The following is a 20,098-nucleotide window of genomic DNA, read 5'->3' on the forward strand; positions in this document are numbered from 1 at the left end:
GCAGAGCTCGGAGGACTCATCGCGCTTTCTCTCCCGCCACTCGCAGCCTTTTCCAGAGTTCACCTTACTTCTCCGCACACCGTCAAACCCTTCCCGCGACCCCAACATCCAGCTGTTACAGCGTCCCACACCCACGCCAGTCTCCAGCCCCTGCCAATCGCAGGCTTCAGCAGGGCTTACGGAGACTCTTCTCTTCTGGCTCTGCGGTCCCGCCTCCTTCCAGAACTGCTTCCCGCCCTCCGGGCTCTTTGTCCAATCGTCAGCTAGTGAGTGTTCTTTGGTTCCCGCCCCCTCCTTCCCCGCCCTCCTGAGGTACCGCCCCCTCCCCTTAAGGCTGACGGAATCACCTGACCCGGAGGCGCTCCGACGGAGAGGAGGCAAGAAGGGGCGTGTGTGTGGAGGGGAGGGGCGCGAGAAGAAAGGGGGGATGCCGGGAGTGGGGCGGGGAGAAGGGGGGGGGGGGTGTCAGTCCGATCTCGCGAGAGAGGACGGAAGCCTGTGGGAGCCCGTGGCCTTTAAAGTGCGGTTCAGCCCTTTCCTCCCGGGGTAGTTTGTAAACACGGGTGAGCTCGGGCCTCCCTGGCGACCGAGAGAAGCATGAACTAGTGTCCTGGAAAGGTGAGTCGTGATGGGGAGAAGGCCGTAGGGATGGAGACTGTAGGGATATGGAGAAAGAAGGCACTAACATGGCGACGTCGCTCACCGTAGTCCCCACCCCCCGCTTCCCATCACCTCGGGCGCTCCTGCCTCAGTGCCTAGCCCTCGGGGCGACTGAGGCTGTACTGCCACCTCAGCGGCTCGCGCGGCGTCTGCTTCGGGAGCCCGACCGGCCGGGCGGGACCGTTAGGTAACTGGCATTCGTTGTTCCGGCCCCTCCCCGCTCGCGCGCTTTCCTAACGAAGAGGAAAAAGGAATAACGGCTCCTCTTAGACCCCTCCCCCCGATTTATCTTCCCCTTTCTCTGGTTAGTTCAGAGGTCTCCGGGCTCCACGTCGCATCCGCGAGGGCGCAGGGAGACCCCCTTCAGCCCTTGGATTAGCAGGAAGAGGGCCGGCTCTGGTCTCCCCACCCAGGACTCAGTGGTTGGGGACTGTGTATAGGTGGTGGTGGCCGGGATGAGGATCGGGAGGCGCAGCAGAAAATAGGGTCAGGGTCTCTGCCTGTGGTGGAACATGATGGAACAAATGGTATGGAGAACCTGTGAGCTGAAAGTCTCGGCCTTTTCTGTCCTTTCTGCCCCCTCACACTCCCGCCACCCCCCACTTTTTCCCGGTGGGGCGGGGCTGAGGTGTGGGTGCAGATTGATTCCGGTATTTTCCCCCATTTTTTACCTCCCTGCATGGACTGCAGGGCCTCTGTAGGGAAATAACCTGTGCTTTTTATTGATGCCCTAGGGAACAGGGCTGAGAGATTGTGTGTGTGTATGTGTGTATTTTCTGTGTTAGCTCGCTAGAGGAAGGAGAAGGCGGAGGAGCTAGGGACTATTTTGTGTCCTTAGGTAGTATAAAATTGCCTTTGCTTAAGGGAGAGTTTAAAACTGGTTGAGGCGAAGAGCAAAACTCCTGTGAATATGATGGAAAGAAAGGGATGACACCTCATGGACCTTCACCCTATTGACTAATACCTAAATTATGTGAAAGTTATAATTTCTTAGGAATTTTAAATTATGGAGACTAACAATGCGTAAGTTTAATATACATATTTGAAATCAAAACAAAAACTATTCCTCTGAGTGCACTTTTGGTCCTCTTTGAAGAAACCACTGGCACTGTCAGTAATAGCCTTTCTAGGTGTAATTCTTAAATAGCCATGTAACCTTGGTCTATTGTACCAAAACTATAAAGGTGATAAGCTTGTTTAAAATTCAGCCCTACAGGGTTAAGTGACCTGAAAGACAAATACAGTAGCAATTACATCTTGTAATTAAATTTGTTACATTGACTTTAGGAATCCACTTAAACACTTTTCAAAACTGCGGGAACATCTTTGTAAAGTGTGTTAAAAAAAAATAGAGATGCCCTTCTGCAGATAAAGAATTAGAGTTAAGGATGTTCTTGAATCTTTGGTCATCAATAATTGAATAACAAAAATCCTAGTCTTTGTAAAGTAATTTATAAGAATTTTACAAATTTATGGTTGTTCGCATGCTGCTTTCCTAAGACCTGTTTTATCTTTTTTGAGAGGATTACTGCCATTAAATTTTCAGTTATTTGAACTATGTTGTAATTTAGCACATAGGTGTTTGTATTTGTCAGTAAGGAAGGCGCTTTCAGGAACTGTGTGTGTGTTTAAGGTACACATGCCTTCTGTAGATCTGATTGCATTTCCTGGAAATTCTTTTTAAAATAACCTTATTAGAATGTTTATTTCATCTTTGGGGCACTTTACCATAATCTATTAAATATGTAATCCAGAAATGCCTATATTTACTTGGAGTATTTGCTTCATATATTTAAACTAAAATAACAGTACATATTAAGGTTATTATGTCAGCTCTTTAACATAATTTGTAGCAATGCTTTTTCTTGGTATTCAGGATTTGAAAGCTATCAATATCATTTTTAAAAATGGTATGCTATACATCAAATGTCTACAGTAACTAGCATTAAGTCTGAAGAAATAGTCTACATTTTTCCTACCTAAATTTTTGTGTTTTGAAAAAGTTGGGTTTTAATGATTTAGATGTTCTCTGCTGATAAATTGTTAGATCATGTTAGATCAAATGTGTAGATCTTATCTGTGTCATCTTGAGCAGATAATACAATCTCTCTTTTCAAAAACCCATTTCAAAAACCCATTGAATAATAATAATTGGATAGTCAACTGATCCTTATAAAAATCAATACATTTAGTACTTGCTATACTATTCACTGTAATTAAAATGTACTATAGGAAAGCAACAAATCTGCATTGTTGTAGTCAGTAGTTTAACTTAGTATTTCTGTGTTTATCCTTTAACTCACACCTATTCCGTGAGACTAAGGGACTTACCTAAAATACTGCATGTTTTCTTAATGTAATTCTTAAGAGGTATTAATGATAGTATTCACTATTTACGTCCAGGGGAAAACCCACAAAACATTTTATTTCTTTTGCTCTGTTTCTTGAGCTCAAGATTAAAAAGTTAGAGTAAAATATAATTTCATAAAAATTTAAGGAAGTTTGTTGACCTTTATGGCCAACAATAATTGGAGTTATTTTACATATATTACTATAAATGTGTCCTGCATTATATAATTATAGATACACGTATTTATATATACTATTTTCATTTATTTTTAACACTCTTGAAATGTATATTCATGTACACTTTTAAGTATGTTTAAGTGATGCTTTTTTTTTCCCCCTTGGCATTTTGGCAGTGGTAGTAGAGTGATTAAAAACATTTTTTTGTAACAAGAAGGGATGTAAATAGAATGCTTTTGGGGCAAGGCTTATTCACCCATGTCTGCATTCTCTACCTTAAAACAAAGATAGTGATTCTCGTTTTTTTCTGTCTTAATACCCAAGGAATAGAAACTCTCCTAACTGTAGTAGTAGCTTATTACCGCAGAGATTCTCAACAAGAAGGGAAAACAGGGTGGGAATGATTAAAATTGGCAAAAAGCCAGTTGGCAAAATACCAAGTATATTTTGGTTCTTTGGCTAGTAGTGTGTATCTTTATCTATAATACTACCTTAATTTACAAATTCCTTAAATGTTCTTTAGTTTGCTTACCTGAATCTAAACTTTTGTCGTTCCAACTTTATAGCTATGTTCTTCCAATTTTATAGCTTTGTTTTTTCTAATTCTTGTGTGTGGGCTATGTTTCTATTTACTGAACACTTAAAATAGTGTTACTAGAAATCAACTACAAGTTTGCCCTACTGACAAATAACTTTTCATTATTTTTGTCACCTTCTAATTTCTGCATATATATTATAGCTTTGACAGAATTTTATCATTAGATACAGTTAATGTTTTATTTTTACAGCTTTAGCATTTCCCCATATTGTCTAACCTTGGTGATCTATAATGGTTACATGATAGTTTACCAATTGACCATTAAAATTTCCTCAATTTTAAATGCCCAACAGGAAAATGATTGTTTTCAGTTTCCATTTTAACATTGAATTGAGCATCTCTATGCGTGTATCTTTTTATTTATTTTGAATTATTTCTGTAGGATACTAATCTCAAATGACATTACTAGGTCAAAGGATATAAATGTTTCTATATTGCCAGATTTTTGCCTCTCCAAAGAGTTGATTGAGCAAGTCTATACTGTCAGAATCTGAGTGTACCAATTTTATCGTAATTTTACCAACTTTGGAGTTACACTGATTAATAAAGTAGGATTGCTTAATTAGGAATTATTAATGGGAATAAGTTGCATTATTTAGCAGTTTTATTTAGTAGACCGTATCAATCTGTAGTTATTTCCTACCAGTGATCTGTGTGCTGGGACAGATAATGTATATTTTATATTTTCTTCATTTCACTGACTCTCATAAAGATTACTGAAACTTGACAGTGTAGTAACAGTAATCCTTAAATTTGATGTAGTTTTACATGGTTTACATGTTGGATGTTTTATGCTAGTTTACTTTTATATAAGAGCTACTTTTTGACTTACGGATTTATGAGTTATTAAAAATCATAATTACATTTGTTTACAAATAGATAATCCTTGAAATGAAGAATATGTATGTTATAGCCACATTGAGTTTTCTTTGTGTTGTCTTCTGGTACATAGTATGTATATAATCAGTGTTTTAGGGTAGTTATCAGCTGGACTGTCATGGGTCTGCCACTTATCATCTGTATCACCTTGGGCAAATAATAACTTCTCTGTGCTTCAATTTCCTTATTTTTAAAGATAATACTTAATTCATAGCTTTGTTCAAATAATTAGTGTATATAGAACGCTTAAAACAGTGTCAGAACTAATGAATACTTAGTATATGGTGTGGTAATTATTGTTAAAGTACATTCAGAGGGTGCCTGGGTGGCTCAGTTGGTTAAGCGACTGCCTTCGGCTCAGGTCATGATCCTGGAGTCCCTGGATCGAGTCCCGCATCGGGCTCCCTGCTCGGCAGGGAGTCTGCTTCGCCCTCTGACCCTCTCCCCTCTCATGTGTTCTCTCTCTCTCATTCTCTCTCTCTCAAATAAATAAATAAAATCTTTAAAAAAAAAAAGTACATTCAGAAATGATAATAATCTACCATAGCCCTTCCAGGTATGTGTGATGTAGCTTGAAGGCAGGACATCAATCATCTCTTTAGTAGCTTTGGCAATAAAGTTGAGTTTTCCATAGGAATTTATAATTTCGGTGCAACTTACTATGTTAGAATTTCCATAAATCATGTGAGAGGGTATCTCCTATTTTTTTGTTCCCTTTCTCCCCAAGTGAGACTTTTTCTATATAAAATTCATGTAGTATAGCATTACTCATATTTTGAGATGATAAAATTGTGACAGTATGATTTCCATAAAATCTAATTATCGTTTTCTTCTATTCCACCAATTCCACTAGAAACATTTCGGTGAAACCTTTCATTCCTTCCTTTTCATAATGGAAGAGATGATGATTAAATAAAATACCACATTTCTAATGTTTGTTCTTTTTTTAATTCTAATTAGTTAACAAATAGTATTAGTTTCAGGTGTACAATATAGTGATTCATAACTTACATACATAACCCTGTGCTCATCACTACAAGTGCACTCCTTAAACCCCATCACCTATTTAATCCATCCCCCTACACACCCCCCGTAACCATCAGTTCTCTATAATTAAGAGTCTGTTTCTTGATTTGTCTCTCTCATTTTATTTTCCCTTTTCTTGTTTGTTTCTTAAATTGCACATGCAAGTGAAATCATATGGTATTTTTCTTTCTCTGACTTATTTCACTTAGCATAATACTCTCTAGTTCCATGCATGTCATTGCAAATGGCAAGATTTCATTCTTTTTTATGACTGAGTAATATTCCATTGAGTGAGTGTGTGTGGGTGTGTGTGTATCACATCATCTTTATCCATTCATTTATCAATGGACACTTGGGCTGCTTCCATTGTAAATAATGCCGCTATAAACATAGGGGTGCATGTATCTCTTTGAATTAGTGTTCTTGTATTCTTCAGCTAAATGCCCAGTAGTGCAATTGCTGGTTCATAAGGTAGTTCTGTTAGGTTTTTGAGGAACCTCCATACTGGTTTCTAGTTGCTGTACCAGTTTGCATTCGCATGAACAGTGCACAGGTGTTCCTTTTTCTCCACATCCTCGCCAACACCTGTTATTTCTTGTGTTGTTGATTTTAGCCCTTCTGATGGGTGTGAAGGTGGTACCTCCTTGTAGTTTTGATTTGCATTTGCCTGATAAGTGATGATGAGCATCTTTTCATTTGTCTGCTGGCCATCTGTATGTCTTCTTCTAATGTTCTTTTGGGTTCTTTATTGATTATTCAACTAATGTAACATCAGTTCTCAATCACAGTGTTGAGAGTCACTGTGTCTTTTATCATTTGTAAAGAAGGTTTTAATAATTATTGACATATGATATTGGATTGAAGGTTATTTAGTAATATCTCTTTCACTTAATTTTGATATACTTTGAGAGGAAGAGAGGAGCTTACTAGTGTTGCAGTAGGAATTATACATAATCTATACCCTATCTTATTTGTACTTTATTCATAATGAGAAATTAGTATCAATATACTCTTAATAGCAGTGATAACTAGGACTTACTGTAATTCTTGGTGAACTGTGAATTTCTCTTTTTACTTTTACAAAAGGTAAGTTTTTAGTAAGAATACAATAATAATAAAAGATACAAGAATACAATTAGAATAAAAACAATAATAGATATGTACATTTTTTACATCTACCTTTAGGAAAATAATGCTATGGGCATTATTTTATATAACAGATGTGATTACCAAATCTAAAATGATGTTATTAGTAAAAATTTGGATTAGCACTGTTCATATTCATAACCATTAATCTGTATGGTCTTTTTATTTGTGTATTTTTTTAGATTTTTTTTAAGATTTTATTTATTTGTCAGAGAAAGTGCGTGCACAAGCAGGGGGAGCGGCAGGCAGAGGGAGAAGCAGGCTCCCACTGAGCAAGGAGCCTGATGTAGGACTCGATCCCAGGACCCTGGGATCATGACCTGAGCCAAAAGCAGATGCTTAACCGACTGAGCCTTCCAGGTATCCCTAGATTTATTTTATTTTATTTTAGAGACGGAGAGAGTGTGTGGTTGAGTAGGGGAGGGCAGAGGGAGAGGGAAGGAGAGAATCCTCAAGCAGACTTCCTGCTGAGCGTGGAGCCTGACACAGTGCTGGATCCCAATACCCATGAGAACACGACCTAAGCTGAAACCAAGAGCCGGACACCTAACTGAGCCACCTAGGTGCCCCTGTATTTGTATATTTCTAATGTTCTGTTGTAATTTTAGGCTATAAGACAAGAACTTGCTTACCTTATATCACCTAGGGATTAGAGGTCTGGGAATAATTAAGACTCACTTAAAAAATGAAGTTTAACTTAAAAACTTACATTTTTATTAAAGGATATTTGATATATTGGGTTGATCTCAATACTCACATAGTCATACTTTCATGAATACAATATTGGGAAAAGTCTGAGGTGTTCTTTGTGTGTGCCATCAACTTTGAGGAATTTCATCAAAATGCTTATATACTCTTGGGAATTGGGGATATGTGTGAAGAACATCTGTCGTGTCTGCTGTGAGTGGGGCAAAATTAAAAGCTGCTTTCCTCATTAAAGCTGGGCTTCTATTTTTCTCACTTCTGAGGTGTTTGATTTCCTTACACAGAACTAAACATTATATACCAAATAACCTTATGGGATAAGATCAAATTCATGGGTTAAAGACTAAAAACCTTTTGTTTAAAAATTAAACATGTAGTTCTCAGTTTGGGGCTTTAAAGAAGGTAATAAGATTAGGACTGATTAAGCGTTAGGAAAATGTACATTTAACATCCAAGTAAAATACAGTAAAAGTTGTAATAATAGATACCATGTAAGTGCCATGCACTATACTATGTATTTTGTATATATTATTATCCTTTATTCTTTTTGACAACACTGAAAGTGGTGTATTGTTTCTTACTGTTGAGGATCATAGTGAAATCGTACCATTTAAAAGTTTTCTAATATAGAAACTCAAAGGTACCTTAACCTTGAAAAGGAGTTACTAGCTCATAGTTACAGGTTTTCAAACTCTTAGGTTCAAGTTTTGTTACTATGACCATACTGATGTTCCCAGGACCCCAGGATTGTTCTAGGATAACTTTTTGCATTTTGCGGCTCTTGACCAAGATATAAGAAGGAAATTAAAGCACAGAGTTCTTTGTCTATAAGGTATTGCTGCCCTTGAAGCCTTGTGACACAAGCCTATCCTCCTGGGTACCTTAACATTTTTGCTCACACTGTTAATGTCCTATTCCTGCATCACAGATTACCACATATTTTGCATCTTAAAACAACACAAATTTATCTCACAGTTTTTGTAGGTCAGAAGTCCAGGTGGGCTCAGCTGGGTCTTCTGCTTAGGGTCTTACAAACCCAGAATTTATTGTTGGCTGAGCTGTATTCCATGCTAGAGTGTCTGGGGGAAAAATCCACTTCCGGGTTCGTTCAGATTCTTGGCTGAATGCAGATTCCTTTTGGACTGATAACCACTTAGATGGTTATTCAGCTCTTAGAAGCTGAAAGGCTTTCAGTCCTGTCCCCTCCAGTAATGACAAGTCAGGTCTCCCTCATGCTTCTAATATTTTTGACTTATGCTACTACTGAATCTCTGAGACTCCAGACAGAAAGTTTTCTGTTCTTAAGGGCTCCTGTAATTAGATTGGGCCACCTGGATAACCCAGAATAATCTTCCTGTTTTAGGATTTGTAATCTTTTTACATCCTCAGAGTCCATTTTGCCATATAATATAACTATTCATAGTTTCCAAGGATTTGGGTGTGGACTACTTTGGGGGACCATTCTACCTACTACACTAAAGGGCTCCTGAAAAGAAATTTGATAAACTTTGTACCCTTCTACATTTCTAAGTTGAATCCTAAAATTTTTCATCTTAAGTTTAAATAGTTGAAAAAAAGTACAATTTCTGGCTTTTCTAGATACTGACACTACTTTTTTTTATAAGTACCTAATTTCAGTAGTGATTTGATGCTATCATTGGTTTTAAAAAACAGACTAGAGGGGCGCCTGGGTGGCTCAGTCGTTAAAGCGTCTGCCTTCGGCTCAGGTCATGATCCCAGGGACCTGGGATCGAGCCCCACATCAGGCTCCCTGCTCGGGGGGGAAGCCTGCTTCTCCCTCTTCCCGCTCCCCCTGCTTGTGTTCCCTCTCTCGCTATGTCTCTCTGTGTCAAATAAATAAAATCTTGAAAAAAAATAAAAATAAAAAACAGACTAGAATTAATTCATCTTTAACAGTTGGAAATTTTCATTATTCCTCTTATTAACCTATTTAACTTCCTCTTCTTCAACATAATTTTTTTTGAATCCAGTGGATTTTAATGTGTTTTAAAGTATTGATCACTTTATCATACTTCTCTGCAATAAATATAAATTGAACTTTTCTCAGTTTCTTATTGATTTCTTCTCTTCATGGAGCTCTCTCGGGACAGTGCATTTTTGGACAATATTTTGAGAATGGAAGAAGCAATCATTAAATGAAAAGTTTTTATTGTTCCTGTCATCACACTAAACAATATATATGAATTCAGAACATTCCTAAACACAGGGCAAAATGCCATTCTTAAACACAATGCTTTAGTAGAAATACTTTTTTTTTTTTTTTAAAGATTTTTATTTATTTATTTGACAGAGAGAGAGATAGCAAGAGCAGGAACACAAGCAGGGGGAGTGGGAGAGGGAGAAGCAGGCTTCCTGCCGAGCAGGGAGCCCGATATGGGACTTGATCCCAGGACCCTGGGATCATGACCTGAGCCGAAGGCAGATGCTTAACGACTGAGCCACCCAGGCGCCCAGTAGAAATACTTCTAAGACAGGCAAAGACACAAGCCTGAAGTTAAATGGTGCCTGGGTTAAGGGAGGCTTTAAGACACTTTTTATTTTTATTTATTTTTATTTTTTTAAGAGAGATTTTGTGAGCTTTTTGGGTTTTTTTTTAAGATTTTATTTATTTTTCAACAGAGAGGGAACACAAGCAGTGGGAGAGGGAGAAGCAGGCTTCCCGCGGAACAGGGAGCCCGATGTGGTACTCGATCCTGAGACCCTGGGATCGTGAACTAAGCTGAAGGCAGACGCTTAATGACTGAGCCACCCAGGCGCCCTTTAAGACACTTTTTAAATAATCCCCTTGTTTTGTTCCATGAAGGTTTTACAACCTGGGGGCAGTGCATGGTAATGAGATTTGGTATGGGTGAGAAGTATGGGTTTCTTTTGAGCTGTGGAAGAATGAGGATTTAGGAAAAGTAGACCATTTTTAGGAAAGCAAACATAGGGAAATTAAAGATACAAAAATTTTCTTAAAACTTATCCTGCTCAGGTGTCCCTTGGAATGCATTAGTGTACCTTCAGTAATACATACACCTGTTTGAACACTGCCTTGAAAAGACTGTCCTCTTCCTGCCTAGCTCCTGTCCTCTGACAAGGCCAGAAACCGATAGACTCTTCTGAGTCTATGTCAAGTTCCTTTCTCACATGAATATCTACTTTCTGAGCCTTGTTTTTGTTTTTGTTTAAAGATTTTATTTGTCAGAGAGATAGAGCACAAGCAGGGGGGAGCCGCAGGGAGAGGGAGAAGCAGACTCCGCACTGATCAGGGAGCCCAATGTGGGACTCGATCCCAGGACACTGAGATCGTGACCCGAGCCGAAGGCAGATGCTTAACCATCTGAGCCACCCAGGCGCCCCCTGAGCCTTGTTCTTTGACACAATATCTGCTTTCCAGAATATTTACCATTAGCAGTGTTTGCCTCCTTCCACAGAGCCCATACCCCTTAACCACAGATTAATTATATCCAAATACAGGCATACCTTAGAGATATGGCAGTTTAGGTTCCAGATGACCACAATAAAGCAAGAGGAATGAATTTATTTGGTTTCCTAGTGCATTTAAAATTTATGTTTTCACTATGCTGTAGTCTTTTTTTTTTTTTTAAGATTTTATTTATTTGACAGAGACACAGTGAGAGAGGGAACACAAGCAGGGGGAGTGGGAGAGGGAGAAGCAGGTCCCCCGCAGAGCAGGGAGCCCGATGTGGGGCTTGATCCCAGGACCCTGGGACCGTGACCTGAGCCGAAGGCAGACACTTAACGACTGAGCCACCCAGGTGCCCCCACTATGCGGTAGTCTTTTAAGTGTGTGCTAATATTATATCTTAAAAAAACTGTACATATCTTAATTTAAAAATCCTTTATTGCTAAAAAAAAACGCTAACCATCATCTGAGATTTCAGCCAGTTGTAATCTTTTTGCTGGTGTAGGGTTTTGCCCATGGTGGCTCTTCACTGATCAGGTGGTGGTTGCTGAAGGTGGGGTGGCTATGGCAATTTCTTTAAACATCAATGAAGTTTACCCATGGTAGAACTTTCAAAGTTGGAGTCAATCCTCTCAAGCCCAATCACTGCTTTATCAACTGATTTTATGTAATATTCTAAATTCTTTGCTATCATTTTTTTTTTTTTAAGATTTTATTTGTCAGAGCACAAAGCTGGGGGAGTGGCAGGCAGAGAGGGAGAAGCAGACTCCCCACTGAGCAGGGAGCCCGACGACGTGGGACTCAATCCCAGGACCCTGGGATCATGACCCGAGCCGAAGGCAGACACTCAACCGACTGAGCAACCCAGGCGTCCCTTTGCTATCATTTCAATAATCTTCAGAGCATCTTTACCAGGAGTAGATTCCATCTCAAGAAATCACTTTCTTTGCTCATGCATAAAGAGCAGCTCCTCATTTGTTCAAGTTTATCATGAGATTGCAGCAATTCAGTCACGTCTTTAGGTTCCACTTCTAGTTCTCTTGCTGTTTCCACCACATTTGTATTTACTTCCTCCACTGAAGTCTTGAACCCCTCAAAATCATCATGAGAGTTGGAATCAACTTCTTCCAGACTCCTCTGTTAATGTTGATATTTTGACTTCTTCCCATGAATCACAAATGCTCTTAATGGCATCTAGAATGGTGAATCTTCTTTAGAAGGTTTTCAGTTTTGTCTAGATCCATCAGAGGAATCACTATCTATAGTAGCTACAGTTTTATAAAATGTATTTCTTAAATAAGACTTGAAAGAATTACTCCTTGATCCATGGGCAGCAGAATAGATGTGTTTAGCAGGCATGAAAACATTAATCTTGTTACACATCTCCATTAAAGTTTTTGGGTGTCAGGTGCATTGTCAGTGAGCAGTAACATTTTGAAAGGAATCTTTTTTTCTGAGCAGCATGTCTCAACAGTGGGCTTAAAATATTCACTAAACCATGTTGTAAACAGAGGTGCTGTCATTCAGACTTTGTTGTTCCATTTATAGAGCACAGGCAGAGTAGATTGAGTGTAATTCTTAAGGGCTCTAAGATTTTCAGAATGATCAAGGAGCATTGGCTTCAACTTAAAGTTACCAGCTGTGTTAGCCCCTAACAAGAAAGCCTGTTCTTTTGAAGCTTTGAAACGAGACATGAACTTTTTTTTCTAGCTATGAAAGCCCTAGAGGGTATCTTCTTCCGATCTAAGGCTGTTTCATCTACATTGAAAATCTTTTGTTTAGTGTAGCCACCGTCATTAATGATCTTAGCTAGATATTCTGGATAACTTGTTGCAGTTTCTATATTAGCACTTGCTGCTTCACCTTGTACTTTTTAAAAAAAAATTTTAAGTAATCTCTACAGCCAGTGTGGGGCTCGAACTTAAGACCCTGAGATCAAGAGTTGCATGCTCTACTGACGGAGCTAGCCAGGGGCCCCCTCGTCTTACACTTTTATGTTATAAAGGTGGCTTCTTTCCTTAAACCTCATGAACCAGCTCTGCCAGCTTCCAACTTTTCTTCTGCAGCTGCTTCACCTCTCTCAGCCGCCTTAGAATTAAGGAGAGTTAGGGCCTTAGTCTGGATTAGGTTTTAGCTTAAGGTAATGTATATCAATCAAAGTAGTCATGACCTGAGCTGAAGGCAGATGCTTACCGACTGAGCCACCCAGGCGCCTTTAAGACACTTTTTAAATAACAGTTTTCTGCCATGTATAGCTGGTTTGATCTGTTCATACCACCAAAAGTTTCAGTTGTAAGGCTGTTTTATTTATCATTTGCATGTTCATGAGAATAGCACTTTTGATTTCCATCAAGAAGTTTACCTTTGCATTCACAGCTTGGCTACCTGTTTGGTCAAGAGGCCTAGCTTTTGGCCTATCTCGGCTTTCAACATGCTTTCCTCACTAAGCATAATCATTTCTAGCTTTTGGTTTAATGTGGGAGATGTGCCCCTCTTCCTTTCCCTTGAACATTTAGAGGCCATTGTAGGGTCATTAATTGGTCTAATTTCAATATTGTTGTGTCGCAGGGCACAGGGAAGCAGAAAGAGAGGGAGAGAGATGGGGGAGGAGCTGGTAGGTGGAACCGTTAGAACTTAAACAGCACTTATCGTTTAAGTTTGCTGTCTTATGTGGGTGTAGTCCGTGGCACCCTAAAACAATTATAATAGTAACATCAAAGATCACTGATCATAAATCACCATAACAAATATAATAATAGTGAAGAAGTTTGAAATTTGCAAGAATTACCAAAAGGTGACACAAAGACATGAAGTGAGCAAATGCTGTTGGAAAATTGGCACCAATAGAGTTGTTCCATGTAGTGAAGGTTGCCAAAAACCTTCAATTTATAAAAAATGCACTATCTGTGAGGCACAATAAAATAATATGCTTGTATAAGAAATACATATACAGTAGCTAGGGTAGGGTAGCAGTGGTAAAAGAGAAGTTCTTTACATCTGTGTGTTTCAGGTTACAAAACCCCAAAAAACCCAAAAACAAACAAAAATAATTGTTTAATGTCTTTCAAAGTCTGGATGATAATCTTAATATTGCATGGCATAAAACATAAGCTGTATAGGCCAGGCCAGGTACAGCTTGCTAGCTTAATCTTATTGCCTTTCTCTTGAAGTGAAGACCAGAAGTCCATCTTGCTGTTTTCCAGGGTGTTAGTTCCTGGTCTTTTGTGAGCAACTGCTAAAATAAGAACACAGCACTCCATAGGAAAATCTTAAGCTCTACTTAAAAATATACATTTCCCTGAAAGAAACAATTTGCAGAAATTTCTCTATCTAGAAAATGTGAACCTTTACACAGAGGCATTTGTCCTTTGAATTGCTGTTCCATTTATAGTCCTTATTTTACATTTGTACAGCTAAGTATCCTGTTCAGGGCCCTTTCCCTTTAAGGAACAGTCTGTGTAAAACAGAATTTTGATGCAGCTTTGAAATGAGAGTCTTTCCAGCTTCTAGTATTCTCATCAAAGTTTTAAACATGAAGACTGTTTCAGCCAGCCTTATTCAAGGTAAAGTGCAGTCCTTCTTTTCAACAGTCTGTGCAATAGGGACATCTCCCAAGTTCATACACAGCCTAATAATGAGAGTTCAGTCCTTAAATAATGGTAGAGGAAAGTCTACTTTCCCTTTTAACATCTTGTTCTAGGATTACTGCCTTTTCCTAATGGAATTGGTAACTTGGTTTTCTGCCAGGTTATTACCCAGACTCCGCTTGGGCACTCTATTACTTATATAATGGCCCTGTGTTAATCATTTCTGAGTTTTGTGGACCTCACATGTGAGTTTATTCTCCTAAACTACAGCTTATTTAGGTTGTTTCTTTGCTATTGCATTATTATTCTGGTCTTCAGATTTTTCTCTTTTTTCTCTGTCACCTACAGATTGACCTTTTATATTTAGAGAAGTTCTTTATGAACACTGGTCTTGCTCCTTGGCCACTGGCAGGACTTTCTGCTTTTGAAAGCTCCCTTCAGTGGACTGCTAAGACATTTCTACAAGGTATCCCACCATCCTATATTTTAGGGTGAGAGAGTATGATGACAGAAATGTTGACCAGTATTCATTTTCTTCTTTTTCTCTATTATTGATGCTCCAGTTTTTAGCTGAGCATATGGTGAAATAAAGAATTTATTTCTCATCTAGGTATAGCTGTTGTGACTTAAGTTCTGGTGTATGGAATGTAAATAGACGTTTCCTGTGAGCTGTTGGAAAATTTCCTAAATAGGAGACTATTGCTCATCTTCTCATTCTCCTTCCTGCTGTCTGATCAGCAGGTGTTATGGTTAGACCTTAAGCAGTTATTTTAAACCATGAAGGGGATACCACATGTTGAGGATGGCAAAACAACAAAATAGAAGGAGCCTGGGTTCCTAATGATCATGGTTTGGGATTGCCTGTGCTTTTACGTGAAAGAAATAAACTTCTGAATCATTTAAGCTATTGTTAACAAATTTTGAGTTTTCTGTCACTCATAGCTGAACCCAATCCAGCTGATATAGGTATAAAAAAATCAAGCTGTTTCCAAATGAAAAGCATATGAACTGGGTCCCCTGGATGGTATGGTGCAGCACTGACCCACAAAAAATTTTCATCTCTAAATAAAAACTTGGAAGAAAAGAAAAAAAAACCATATATTATCATCTCCACTTAGACTTTTGATGCTCAGATTCAGCACTGCCATTTCACCAATTATCTATGACTACCCCTCCCTTCTATTAAAAAGCTTCATTTTTCTCCTTTCACCAAGATTCCGCTGCTGTACTTCTGTCTTTGAAGCTGTTACACCTCTAGGTGGCATTTTGCTAGGAGTTACAGGCAACCACAGGATAAACATCTTGCTGGAGCATTGAAACTTTTGGAGGGAACCTTAATTTTTATATCAGAAAATAATGGAATGAAAGGCAAACTTCACATACATTTTTAAATATAAAGCAAATGCTTAAAAATTTTTGTGTAGGAGTTCAACTGCATGAGCCTATTTCCTCAGATCTCACAGAGTAAGGAGTTCAATCTCTTTTCTGCCTTTCCTTTGCCCTAGGGAGACTCAGATGGAAACTTGAGAAGCACTGCTTACTTGGTTAGAGCTAAGGGATTCCTGGCAGCAGTGAATAAAGCTCATGGCCCACCAGTTAGAAAGGTAAGAGATTTTAAGCTTTTAATGCAAAAGTGGTTTTTTATTTTCCAGTTGTCTCTCACATATTACTGAATTCAACAGATGCTTCCAGATAGTATCCTCAGGGTGCTAGTGTCCTACCATATTGATAGTATTTAGTAAAAATAGCCTGCTTCTCCCTCTCCCTCTCCCCCTGCTTATGTTCCCTCTCTCGCTGTGTCTCTCTCTGCCAAATAAATAAATAAAATCTTCCAAAAAAAATAAAATAAAAAATAAAAGCACATTGAAGACTTAATATTAAATTGTTTAATTGTTTTTGAAAGATTTTATTTGTCAGAGAGAGAGCACAAGCAGGGGGAGCAGCAGGCAGAAGAAGAAGCAGGCTCCCCACTGAGCAAGGAGCATGATGAGGGACTCAATCCCAGGACCCTGGGATCATGACCTGAGCTGAAGGCAGACGCTTAACTGACTGAGCCACCCAGGCGTCCCAAATTGTTTAATTTTAACTCAGAGCCTCCTAAACTTATCTGACTAGGGAATTCTCTATAGCAAAGGGTCCGCATATGAAAGTCCCAATTCTTCTAGGATTTTATAACAGATAGTAACAAGAGTTACTCCTTGAAGTATTTTCTTTTTTTTTTTTTAAGTAAGCTCTATGCCCAATATGGGGCCTAAACTCATGACCCCAAGATCAAGAGTCACATGCTCTACCTACTGAGCCAGCCAAACACCCTGAAGTATTTTCTATAGTCCAAAAATATTTTGGACAAAAAGTATTGCCCGTTTGAAGGCTGTACATGCTAACTCAAATGTCAACATTTATTTGCTTTTTTTTTTTTTTTAAGTTTTTATTTATTTATTTGACAGAGAGAGACACAGCGAGAGAGGGAACACAAGCAAAGGGAGTGGGAGAGGGAGAAGCAGGCTTCCCGCGGAGCAGGGAGCCCAATGTGGGGCTCAATCCCAGGACCCCGGGATCATGACCCAAGCCGAAGGCAGATGCTTAACGACTGAGCCACCCACGCGCCCCAACATTTATTTGCTTTTGTATTGAATTAAATCCACTAAATTCAGTTCCATGATTATTCACACTGATCAGAAACATTAATAGGAAGTTATATAGTCCTCAAATATACCTTTATTGAAAGTCTTCTGTGTGTCAGCCACAGTGTGGTGAAGTTAAAAATATAAAATACAGTGGTTTCTCATTCCAAGCCATTTATAGTTTGGGGATATAGCTTCTAAAAATGGAAGGAAATTTTTGATAAATGTGATCTGGCATACAAAATCTTTCAAAGCATGGTGGTCTAGTGATAGACTTTGTCAGATACATCAAGATACACAAGCAGATTGGCCTGTGCTGTTGTACCTGAATCTGAAGGTTCAGATCAAAAGAGAAACCATGTGTAAATGTACAGTTGCTCTAATTTGGACAAAATTTAGAAAATAAATATATATGTATAATGTATTTGAAAAAGTAAAAATTTTTAAGCAGGGAATTTTTCAAGGAGGAAAGGATGGCAAACTTTTTCTTACACACTGATATATATAGGTTAAATAATTTCTGAGCTGCTTGACCAACTTAAATGTTCAAATCCTGATTTGGTTAGAAGTATTCCATAAAATGTAATTCCAGGGGCACCTGGGTGGCTCAGTCAGTTAAGTGTCCCAACGTTTGATTTCGGCTCAGGTCATGCTCTCAGGGTTTTGAGATTGAACCCAGTGTCAGGCTCCGCATTCAGTGGGGAGTCTGCTTCTTCCTGTCTCTCTCTCTCTCCCTCCCTCTCTCTCTTCCTCCCTCCCTCTCTCCCTCAGCCCCTCCCCCCACATGCGTGTGTGCCCACTCCCCTCTCTCTCTAAAATAAATAAATCTTTTTTTTTTAAAATGTAAATTCCGTGAGGGCAGGGACTATGTCTGTATCATTGTACCCTAGAGTCTAGCACAATTCCTGCCCTCTTGCATGTACTCAGTAAATATTTATTGACTAAATGACTAAGTAAATGAGTGATCTGAACTTAAGGGTAGAGAGATAGTGGATGGAGGGTGAACAGTGTTTACTAAGAAAGATGGGTAGGTGGGAAGTGAGAGCATTCTAGGCTGAGAGATGGATTGGATTAAAAGCCTGCATGAGACTAGAGCCAAAGGATTAAGGAGTAGCATAAGACTGGGGTAGAAGGCAGGGGTCAGTCCATATGCAATGGTGTCGAGGCCTTTTGAGGCCTTATCCTAAACATTTATTTTATAACTGGTCCTTTCCTCTCATTTTGACAGATACTGTTGGTGTGCAAATCATCATTCTCTTTTCTGAATTTAGCAGTAGTTTGTACTGGCTTTCTTATGCATAGTGTTGGCCTTTAATCCATCCTCCATACTTCTATTAGATCTTGCAAAAATTTCCCTTTGATTATCTAGTTCAGCATCATAAAATCTTTCCATTTTTTTTTACAGCATAATTAAGCACACTTATTCTTTAAAGGGCCAGATAGTGGATATTTTAGACTTTATAGGGGCCACATATGGTCTCTGTTGCTTATTCTCCTCCCACCCCCGCCCATTTAAAAATGTGAAAAACTTGCTTAGCTCAACATTTTGGCACAGGCTTGTATTTATAACTTAAGAGTAGCAGTGGGATGGGGGTGGTGAGGGTGGAATCCAAACTCCTTGCCAGGGTAATAAAGGCCCTTCAAGATTTGCTTCTCTTTCTGGCCTTATCTCTCTTCCCTTCAGCCTTATATCCCCATGCTTCAGCCATCAGAAGTTCTTAAAGATCTCTCAGTGTACTTCTACTTCATTGTGATTCTGTATGTTTGCTGTTTTCTCTGCTGAAAAAACATCATCCCTCACTGCCTGATGCCTCTACCTTTGAGACTACTACTACTTCAGTAGTAGCCTTCCCAGACCCTCTCTCCACATTTGGCAATGTACTTGTCTTAAGGGTTAGAAACTTAATTGGATAAATCAGGTTAAAAAAAAAAAAAGGGATCATACTCAGAATATAGAAGACTTGCATGATTCAGTCACAGAAAGCATAGGCATTACAGAAACTACTTTCCTTCTTGGCTGCATGGTTTCTCATCTCTTTTTCTGTGCCTGCTCTCTTCTGGGTTTCATTAATTTCTTATCAGTATGAATATGATAGTAAATGTCTACCAGTCCTGAGTATGATTTGGAATCTTTGCTGCCCACCTCTGGCTTTTTTCTTTTTACAAATTTCCTGAAGAGGTAATCTGATTGGCTTAACTTAAGTGTCTCCCCTGGTGTCTCCCTGGTTCACCTGAGGCAGGTATGTCTGGGTCATGGATATTCTAGGATTGCCCTTCACTGGTAATCAGGCTGTCTAAGAGGGGAGTGTGGGTGCTGAGGAGAGATGACCAGCTCCATAATCTTAATCCCCTATGTTCCCATAGTGCCTGTGTATATCTTTATTATTATACATATATCACAGAATTATACTTGTTTGTTCTTACTAATCTGATTTTGAGGGCAAGGACCATATTTCTTATTCTTTTTTTCTTTCCATATCTCTTACTCTTTTTTTTTTAATTTTATTATGTTATGTTAGTCACCATACAATACATCATTGGTTTTTGATGTGGTGATCCACGATCCATTGTTTTCGTATGACACCCAGTGCTCCATGCAGTATGTGCCCTCCTTAATACCCATCACCAATTCCCCCTCCCCCCTCCCCTCTAAAACCCTGTTTGTTTTTCAGAGTCCATAGTCTCTCATGGTTCATCTCTCCCTCCAATTTCCCCCTTCATTTTTCCCTTCCTTCTCCTAATGTCCTCCATGCTATTCCTTATGTTCCACAAATAAGTGAAACCATATGATAATTGACTTTCTCTGCCTGACTTATTTCACTTAGCATAATCTCCTCCAGTCCCATCCATGTTGATGTAAAAGTTGGGTATTCATCCTTTCTGATGGCTGAGTAATATTCCATTGTATATATGGACC

At 39.0% G+C, this 20,098-nt stretch overlaps 1 protein-coding gene across 9 annotated transcripts in view; it reads left to right on the top strand.

The window, feature by feature from the left end:
- Window positions 1–460: 460 nt before the first annotated feature.
- The window catches only part of ATF2 (activating transcription factor 2), a 78,421-nt gene continuing 58,783 nt past the window's right edge, over window positions 461–20,098 (top strand). For 2 of the 9 annotated variants that reach the window (XM_006742122.3, XM_006742126.3), the window contains exons 1-2: window positions 467–618; window positions 16,063–16,161. Coding sequence is in view for 4 of the 9 variants with exons in the window: in XM_081814129.1 (XP_081670255.1) it covers window positions 16,142–16,161 (20 nt within the window). In the remaining 5 variants the exon portion in view is untranslated. Of the gene's footprint in view, window positions 619–654; window positions 848–942; window positions 1,188–11,679; window positions 11,839–16,062; window positions 16,162–20,098 lie in introns of those variants that run through there. The other 7 variants (XM_031037749.2, XM_081814133.1, XM_081814130.1 and 4 more) reach the window with 6 other exon arrangements.

This window comes from Leptonychotes weddellii, chromosome 3 (assembly GCF_054177405.1).
Source record: "Leptonychotes weddellii isolate Sample4059 chromosome 3, ASM5417740v2, whole genome shotgun sequence".
In the NCBI taxonomy this organism is placed as follows: Eukaryota; Metazoa; Chordata; class Mammalia; order Carnivora; family Phocidae; genus Leptonychotes; species Leptonychotes weddellii.